This window comes from Hemitrygon akajei, chromosome 5, assembly GCF_048418815.1.
Source record: "Hemitrygon akajei chromosome 5, sHemAka1.3, whole genome shotgun sequence".
Lineage (NCBI taxonomy): Eukaryota > Metazoa > Chordata > Chondrichthyes > Myliobatiformes > Dasyatidae > Hemitrygon > Hemitrygon akajei.
The window spans coordinates 170,399,735-170,409,748 of record NC_133128.1 but is presented as its reverse complement, the minus strand read 5'-3'; the positions used below and the strand labels follow the sequence as shown (position 1 = coordinate 170,409,748).

The 10,014-nt window shown below is 42.1% G+C and overlaps 1 protein-coding gene across 5 annotated transcripts in view; it reads left to right on the top strand.

The window, feature by feature from the left end:
* Positions 1-6,957: 6,957 nt before the first annotated feature.
* The window catches only part of LOC140728444 (juxtaposed with another zinc finger protein 1-like), a 339,002-nt gene continuing 335,945 nt past the window's right edge, over positions 6,958-10,014 (top strand). For 4 of the 5 annotated variants that reach the window (XR_012099075.1, XR_012099074.1, XR_012099076.1 and 1 more), the window contains exon 1: positions 6,986-7,222. Coding sequence is in view for 1 of the 5 variants with exons in the window: in XM_073047172.1 (XP_072903273.1) it covers positions 7,108-7,222 (115 nt within the window). In the remaining 4 variants the exon portion in view is untranslated. The other variant, XM_073047173.1, reaches the window with a different exon arrangement.

Sequence of the window (10,014 nt, the reverse complement as noted above, 5' to 3'; positions counted from 1 at the left end):
ATTGACTCTTACCGATTTTTATTGATGCACCATAGAATGCATATTATCTGAACACATCATGGCTTGGTACGGCATCTGCTCTGTTTGTGACTACAAGACACAGCTCAGTGCATCACATAAACCACCCCCCCCCCCCCCATGGACTCTGTCTACACCGCACTGCATGAGGAAAGCTGCCAGCATAATCAAAGATGCCACCCACCCCAGATCTTCTCTCTTCTCCCCTCTCCCTTTGGGCAGAAGATACAAAAGCTTGAATGCATGTACCACCATGGTCAAGGACAGCTTCTTCCATGCTGTTATAAGACTATTGCATGGTTCCTTATTATGATAAGGTTGACTCTTGACCTCATAATCTACTTCACATCTTATTGTCTACCTGCACAGCACTTTCTCTGCAGCTGATACACTTTATTTTGCATTTTGTTATCATTTTAACTTGTACTACCTCAATGGACTGTCTAATAAATTAATCTGTATGAAGAGCATGCAGACAAGTTTTTTTTAAAGTCAGAATCAGGTTTATTATCACTGGCATGTGACATGAAATTTGTTAACTTAGCAGCAGCAGTTCAATGGAATACATAATCTAGCACAGAGAAAAATAATAATAATAAATAAAGCATAACAAATTCACAAGTAAATCACTTACATATATTGAATAGATTTTTAAAAATCAGCAAAAACAGAAATACTGTATATTAATAAAAATAGTGAGGTAGTGTCCAAAGCTTCAGTATCCATTTAGGAATCAGATGGCGGAGGAGAAGAAGCTGTTCCTGAATTGCTGAGTGTGTGCCTTCAGGCTTCTGTACCTCCTACCTGATTATTGCAGTGTGAAAAGGACATGCCCTGGGTGCTGGAGGTCCTTAATAATGGATGCTGCCTTTCTGAGACACTGCTCCCTAAAGATGTCCTGGGTACTTTGTAGGCTAGTGCCCAAGATGGAGCTGACTAGATTCACAACCTTCTGCAGCTTCTTACAGTCCTGTGCAGTAGCCCCTCCATACCAGACAGTGATGCAGCCTTTCAGAATGCTCTGTATGGTACAACTATAGAAGTTTTTGAGTGTATTTGTTGACATGCCAAATCTCTTCAAACTCCTAATAAAGTATAGCCACTGTCTAGCCTTCTTTATAACTACATTGATATGTTGGGACCAGTTAGAGCCTCAGAGATCTTGACACTCAGGAACTTGAAGCTGTTCACTCTCTCCACTTCTGATCCCTCTATGAGTTTTAGTGTGTGTTCCTTTGCCTTACCCTTCCTGAAGTCCAAAATTAGCTCTTTCATCTTACTGACGTTGAGTGTCAGGTTGTTGCTGCAGCACCATTCCACTAGTTGGCATATCTCACTCCTATACGCCCTCTCATCACCACCTGAGATTCTACCAACAATGATTGTATCGTCAGCAAATTTATAGATGGTAATTGAGATATGCCTAGTGACACAGTCAGGTGTATATAGAGAGTAGAGCAGTGGACTAAGCACAGACCCCTGAGGTGCGCTAGTGCTGATCATCAGTGAGGAGGATATGTTATCACCAATCCGCACAGATTGTGCTCTTCCAGTTAGGAAGTAGAGGATTCAATTGCAGAGGCCCAGGTTCTGCAACTTCTCAATCAGGATTGTGGGAATGATTGTATTAAATGCTGAGGTATAGTTGATGAACAGCATCCTGACATAGGTGTATATAGATACATGTATATAGAATGTATATTGATATATGTGTTAATAATAAATTAATTCAATGTCCAATGTTTTTCTTGCTGAGATGCTACATATTATAGATGCCCAGATTAGTGTTGCTAGATTCATTTTGAATCTTTTTCATTTGAAATATTAGCACTTCATAACAACACAATACTTACTAGCTTATTGCAACACAGAAGTAGGCTAATTGTCCATCCAGTTGATGCCAAGTCCCAGCAAAGCAAATCCCATCAGTCTCATTCTCCCATGTCCTATTGCCCTGAACCTAATCTCTCTTACTTGCCTAATCAACATTGGGGTTTTTTCACAATTGGGGAATCTACAGTAACCAATTAATATACAAGCATATTTTTGTGACATGGGAGGAAACAGACTTCCCCATAAGAAATCACAAGAATGTCTAGACTGCACAAGCAAGCCCTGGTCCCTGGAATTGAGATCAAATACAGTATGTTTATTACTTGTCCTGATTCTCATACTATCTGTCACAGACCAGGTCTCATAACTACATGAGAGTACAGCCAGCTTTGGCACTGACAATCCATAGCAGACCCACCTATAATGCATTATACACTCAGTGTCCACTTTATTGGGTGCCTTCTATACTAGGTAAAGTGGCCACTGAGTGTATGTTTGTGGTCTTCAGCTACTGTAGCCCAACCACTTCAAGATTCAACATGTTCAGTATTGAGAGATTCCCTTCTGCACACCATTGTTATAACACATGGTTATTTGAGTTATTGTCACCTTTCTGTCAGCTTGAACCAGTGTGACCTCTCTCATTAAAAAGGCATTTTTGTCCACAGATCTGCCACTTACTGGATTTTTTTTTTTTTGTTTTCTGCATCATTCTCTGTAAACTCTACAGACTGGTGTGCATGGCAATTCCAGAAGATCATCAGTTTCTGAGATACTCAAACCACCACGTATGCCACCAACAGTCTTTCCACAAAGCCACTTAGGTTATATTTCTTCCCCATTCTGATATTTGGTCTGATAAACAACTGAACATCTTGACCATGTTAGCAAGCTTTTAGGTATTGTGATTCTGCCACTTGATTGGTTAATTAGCTATTTGCATTAATAAGCTGATGTATAAGTGTCCTAATAAAGTGGCCACTGAGTATATGCCTTTGCTTCCAAGCACTTTACAGCATGGATATATAGGTCTTCTGAAGGAAGTAGTAAGTAGTAGTAGGAAGATTTTTTCCATAGATTTTAAAGGTAAATTTTGTGTCCAAATCTGTGTTCAATTTTTTGATACTAATGTGATAAATATTATTATTCTATGTTATTTTACATGGACCCTCATGACATTCAACAATTCATATTTATAAGACCATAAGATATAGGAACAGAAATAGGCAATTCGGCCCTTCAAGTCTGCTCTGCCATTCAATTCTTCCAGTCATCCCCACTCCCCTGCCTTCTCCTCATACCCTTTGATGCCCTGGCTAATCAAGAACCTATCTATCTCTGCCTTAAATACACCCAATGACTTGGCCTCCACAGCTGCTCGTGGCAACAAATTCCACAGATTTACCACCCTCTGACTAAAGTAATTTCTTCACATTTCTGTTCTAAATGGACGACCTTCAATCCCGAAGTCATGCCCTCTTGTCCTAGACTCCCCTACCATGGGAAATAACTTTGCCATATCTAATCTGTTCAGGCCTTTTAACATTCGGAATGTTTCTATGAGATCCCCCCTCATTCTCCTTGACGTTAACCCTTCCATTCTTGGAATCATTCTTGTGAATCTTCTCTGAACCCTCTCCAATGTCAATATATACTTTCTAAAATAAGGAGCCCCAAAATGCACACCACACTCTAAGTGTGGTCTCATGTATTAGCAGCTTTTGAATGTATGGAATTAGAAACCACCAATTAACTTGAGTAGGAACTTGGTTAGCTGGGAAATGCTATAAAATAATTTTGGCTATATACAGAAACTGGCAGGAGGTATGTTGTTATTTTGATGATTTCCATACTAAATGCTGATAATAATTCCAGATCATGTATCTAAAATTGTTACCAGTGATAAGCTATGAAGCAATGAAATTTGCAAACAGATGCTGATGGATTCACGGGTGGTCAAGAATATATTTGATGGAGTTTAGTGCAGGAAATTCTTGAGGTCATGCACTTCCGATCTAAGAAAGGTAGATCTGAGCATTTTCTAATTTAAGTGAAGCCATGAGTTCTGAAAAAAAACATAGCAGTTAAAGTACAGAAACTGCTAAAAGTTAATTACAAACTACCACATTTTTGAGTAAGCTGTGTTACACCTGTGAAAAGCATTCAGAGTATCTGGATGACTATTCCATTGTATAAAATAAGAACATAAAATGCTGGAAATACTCAGTCAGGGAGCATCTCTCAAGGGAGTTAACATTTTAGTTCAGTGATCTTTCATCAGTTGCCTGACTTGCTGAGCATTTCCAGGATCTCTAGCATTAGAACCATAGAACATTACAGTACAGAAACAGGCCTTTTGGCCCTTCTTGGCTGTGCCGAACCATTTTTCTGCCTAGTCCCACTGACCTGCACCTAGACCACATCCTCTCACCCATGTACCTGTCCAAGCTTTTCTTAAATGTTAAAAGTGAGCTTGCATTCACCACTTCAACTGGTAGCTCATTCCACACTCCCACTATTCTCTGTGTGAAGAAGCTCCCCCTAATGTTGCCTTTAAACTTCTTACCCCTTCACCCTTAACCCATGTCCTCTTTTTTTTCCCTCCCCTAGTCTCAGTGGAAAAAGCCTGCCTGCATTCACTATCTATACCCATCATAATTTTATACACCTCTATCAAACCCCCCCTCATTCTTCTACGCTCCAGGGAATAAAGTCCTAACCTATTCAACCTTTCTCTATAACTCAGTTTCTCAAGTCCCGGCAACATCCTTGTAAACCTTCTCTGCACTCTTTCAAACTTATTAATGTCCTTCCTGTAATTAGGTGACCAAAACTTCACACAATACTCCAAATTTGGCCTCACCAATGTCTTATACAACCTCACCATAACATTCCAACTCTTATACTCAGTACTTTGATTTCTAAAGGCCAATGTGCCAAAAGCTCTTTTTACTACCCTATCTACCTGTGACGCCACTTTTCGGGAATTATGTATCTGCAGTTTGCGTACTGTCCCAACTGCTCAACAGATGACGCCATTGCCACCACCCACCACCTGGCCCTAACCCACCTGGACAAAAAAGACACATACGTTCGGATGCTGTTCATAGACTTTAGTTCAGCATTCAACACAACCATCCCTCAGAAACTCATTGGAAAGCTGAGCCTACTGGGCCTGAACACCTCCCTCTGCAACTGCATCCTAGACTTCCTGACTGGGAGACCTCAGTCAGTCCCGATCGGGAGCAGCATCTCCAACACCATCACACTGAGCACGGGGGCCCCCCAGGGCTGTGTGCTCAGTCCACTGCTGTTCACTCTGCTGACCCACGACTGTGCTGCCACACACAGCTCGAACCACATCATCAAGTTCCCCGATGACACGACCGTGGTGGGTCTCATCAGCAAGAACGAGTCAGCTTACAGAGAGGAGGTGCAGCGGCTAATGGACTGGTGCAGAGCCAACAACCTGTCTCTTAATGTGACCAAAACAAAAGAGATGGTTGTTGACTTCAGGAGAGCACGGAGCAACCACTCCCCACTGAACATCGACGGCTCCTCGGTAGAGATCGTAAACAGCACCAAATTTCTTGGTGTTCACCTGATGGAGAATCTCACCTGGTCCCTCAACACCAGCTCCATAGCAAAGAAAGCCCAGCAATGTCTCTACTTTCTGCGAAGGCTAAGGAAAGTCCATCTCCCACCCCCCCATCCTCATCACATTCTATAGGGGTTGTATTGAGAGCATGCTGAGCAGCTGCATCACTGCCCGGTTCGGAAATTGCACCATCTTGGATCGCAAGACCCTGCAGCGGATAGTGAGGTCAGCTGAGAAGATCATCGGGGTCTCTCTTCCTGCCATCAAGGACAATTACACTACACGCTGCATCCGCAAAGGAAATAGCATTATGAAGGACCACATGCACCCCTCATACAAAACACCTCTCGCTCCGGCCGTCTGGGAAAAGGCACCAAAGCATTTGGGATCTCACGACCAGACTATGTAACAGTTCCTTCCCCCAAGCTATTAGACGCCTCAATACCCAGAGCCTGGATTGACACCTTGCTCTATTGTCCTATTTATTATTTATTGTAATGCCTATACTGTTTTGTGTACTTTACGCAGTCCCGTGTAGGTCTGTAGTCTAGTGTAGCTTTCTCTGTTGTGTTTTTTTTTTTACATAGTTCAGTCTAGTTTTTGTACTGTCATGTAACACCATGGTCCTGAAAAACATTCTCATTTTTACTATGTACTGTACCAGCAGTTATGGTCAAAATGACAATAAAAGTGACTTGACTTGTATTCCCAGATCCCCCTGTTCTACTGCACTCCTCAGTGTCCTACCATTTACCTTGTATGTTCTACCTTGGTTTGTCCTTCCAAAGTACAATACCTCACACTTGTCTGCATTAAACTCCATCTGCCATTTGTCAGCCCATTTTTCCAGTTGGTCCAAATCCCTCTGCAAGCTTTGAAAAACCTTTGTGGTATTTTCCTTAGGTATATTGTAATCAATTTGTGGCCGTGATGGGGCAGTCTCGACCTTATCTCAAGAAATGAAAATGAATGAAATCATTAATTTTATTATACATAGGTTTCAGCTGTTCCATTAACCTTGCTATGCTGTTATCCTCGTTACCCCCACTACAAACGTTTTCAGCACGAGGTAAGTGGAAGCCATACAAAAAGATGTTGTACTCCAACAAATTCCGTGCAAATTATGTTGATTCCGTTCTGAGTGGTTAAGAATGCCGTAATTTAGGATTACCCTCTTTCAACACTTCTCCTCTAAGAACTAACTGAATGGGACCATTCTCACCTGGTTCGACACTCATCTGCCCAGCTGTAAATAAGATTTAAAGAAACATAGGACGGAGAGTTTCTCTTCTGTATTTCAAAATCACATTAAAATTATCGTTGTCCAGATGATATATGGTCTGCTTCCCTTTTGCGAACTCTTCAGCAGCGAGCTGCTTTACTCGCGCTCGGCGGGCGGTTCGGAGCCGCGAGTTGCTGCTGGTCACGTGACCGGCGCCTCCGTTAACGGAAGGCGGCTTCGGGCAGCGCCTGACGCCGGCGCCGCGTCGCGCCGCGCCGGCCGAACCGTGTGCTGGTCGGCATGCAGGTGCGGGAGTAAGAGGCTGTCGGGGGAAAGGGCGTGGGTGTGTGCGCGCCCGCCCAGGTCGTCGGCCCGGCAGCCGCGGAGCCGAGCGGCGGTAGGCGTGGCAGGGCGGAGCGCCCAGGGGCGGGATATCATGACAGCGTTAGCCGCCGCCTCCTTTTTCTCCAACACTTGTAATTTCGGTGGATGTGGCCTCACCTTTAACACCCTGGCAGAACTTATCGAGCACATTGAAGACATCCACATAGGTAGGTGGCAGCGGCGCTGATTGACACTCTAGCCAGTACTTGAGCTGTCAGATCCGAGCTGCCGAGGCCTGGCCTGTTCGCGGGAAGCTGTAATGGGTCTCCACACTCCGGTTATTGGCGACACTTCATGCCCGTTTAAATGCATCGACAAGAGCCGCAGCTGTGAGCGTGCGCTTGCATCGGGAGGGAGTATTGAGGGTAGCCTCAGGGCTGGGAAGTGAGAATAAACCGCAGAGGGGGAACTGCTTATCTTCTGTATCTTGAAGCATGATAGCTTATCACCTGATGCAGGGCAGTAACTGGAGAAGTGATGCGCTGCTTTAAAAAGCGAGGGTGTGGACGTAGAGAATTGTTTAGACCAATTTGTTGTATCTTTCTAATTTAAAGTGCTAGTGTGCTCATTACACATCTGTATTACATTAACACGTGATTGGCCTTTTTTATGTTTTATATGTAGTTGTACTCAAGCAGTGATTGCTTTGTTAATTGTGATTTTTGTCCTTCTTGAAGACATTATAAAAATATCTTTATACTACAGAAACGGATTTTGCTTAATACACCACGAACATTTATGTTGAGTTCGATCCTAATCTGTTTTCATCCCAACTGAAGTTTTGTTTGATTGTGATGGTGCAAAACTATCTTTAATCTATTTTGAGAAGGCTGCTTGTTTTTAATGTGTTGAGATCTTGCAGACCACCTTGCCGTAATGTTATTTCAACATTTTAGACTTGGACATCCTTACCTTGGTCGTATTTCAAATGATGAACTTGATGTTTATAATGAAGTTTGAAATTTTAAAAAAACTCATCAATGCTTTGATAGTCTTTAGTGACCTTTTATTATTTTTTACAGGGAAAAAAAGCTAAAGGTGATCATTTCAGAGCCTCATCAAAAGTTCTTACATTTCTGAACAATTGTATTTGTGAAGGTGCAATTACTTGTGGATAACTTTTTCCCCAATTTTTTTCAAAATTGATATTTGTTAATTCACCAGAAAATGCAATAATGTTATATAAACAATAGCATTGCATTAATTATGTGAGCCAGAAAGTACTTCAGTTATTTGGATATAGAATCGCCCCAATCCCTTGCATTTATCAGGATGAAGCAAATATGTCAAAGTAGTTTATTGTCATATGCACAAGTACATGTTTTGACAAATCCAATGCAAAGCCTGTTTGCAGCAGTGTCGTAGGGACATAGCATCAGATAAGCAGCATTCACAAGAACAACATAAATCAGATATAAATTATACACATTTTACAAAAGAAGACCACAATTATTTTAGAGCAAAGTGTTCATGGTGTTGCTAAACAATAGCAATTAGAGTTTTGCTGGATGGTTCAAGACCAGATAGTTGAAGGGATGTAGCTGTTCTTGAAACTGAGAGTATGGGACTTCAAGCTTCTGTACCTCTGCCTCTCTGGTAGCTGTGAAAAGAAGGCATGGCTTCAATGGTGGGAATCTTTGATAGATGTTCACAAACGAGAAAATTTGCAAATGTTGGAAATCCGAGCAACACACAAAATGTTGGAGGAACTCCACATGCCAGGCAGCATCTATTGGAAAAAAGTACAGTTGATGTTTTGGGCCGAAACATCAACTGTACTCCTTTCCATAGATGTTGCCTGGCTTGTTGAGTTCCTACGGCATCTTGTATGTGTTGCTTTGATAGATGTTGCCTTCATGAAGCAATGCCTCCAGTAGATACTACTAAAGGTGGGAAGGAATGTGACTGTGCTGTACTGGGCAGATATCCTTGGTCGTTAAACTGCTGTGTATAGTGAGATGTTTAGTCACTTTCTACTCTTGGCCCCAGAGCAGAGTTTTAGGTTTAATTGAGAACAAGTTAGATTCATGGACCCCACTAAGTCAGCACTGACCATCAATTATCTGTAGACAGTAATCCAAATTAATCACATTTTTTTTCTCCTCACATCCTTGTCAATTCCTTCCAGATTCTACGCATATAGAATGGCCATTTAGCCTACCGACCCGCATGGAAACTAAAGCACCCAGATCCAGATCCAGACCCAGAATTGAATCCAGGTCCCTGCTGTGTGAAACAGTGTTGTGACACTATTGAGCTATTGACCCTCAAAATTAAGAGTTGGTTCGTGCAGTGAGATGGGATGGTCTTTTCAGAAAAAATGGTCAAGTTGCTGGATGTTCAGGACAAACGTGTTCAGTAACTCCCTGAGCAGACTGTGTCAAGTTGCTTGGCAGAATACCTCATTGCTAGAACAAGCGTAAAGATCGTCAGGTGATGCATGGTCATTTGAGCAGTTGGTGCATATAACAAGTCCTGGTTATGTGACCACTGATGCCAGAGTATTGATAATGGCTGGGGTCAAGTGTCTTGTAATGACACTGCCCAGATGAAAACATTTGTAAAACACTTCTATAGAAAAAAATATTCATGGTCACCATGATCACCTACGTCATATGACGTGGCACATAATGATGATGACTTGTAAATCTCTGTATAAATTGCCCTCGACCAGTTATATTGTGATTAACTATTGTGATATCTCCTTTGTTGTCAGCTATAAACAAACAGACACAGTTGATGTGGGTAGGAGGTACACATGAAATAACAGTAACTGTAACACCATTCTGCATTCTGTTACTGCTTTCATTTGTATTGTTTCGATGCACTGATGTCATAGAAATCTACAGCACAGAAATAGGCCCTTTGACTTATCCAGTTCACGCCGAACTATTTAAACTGCCTTGTCTCATCAACCTACACTCGGACCATAGCCATCCATCTCTCCCATCCATGTACC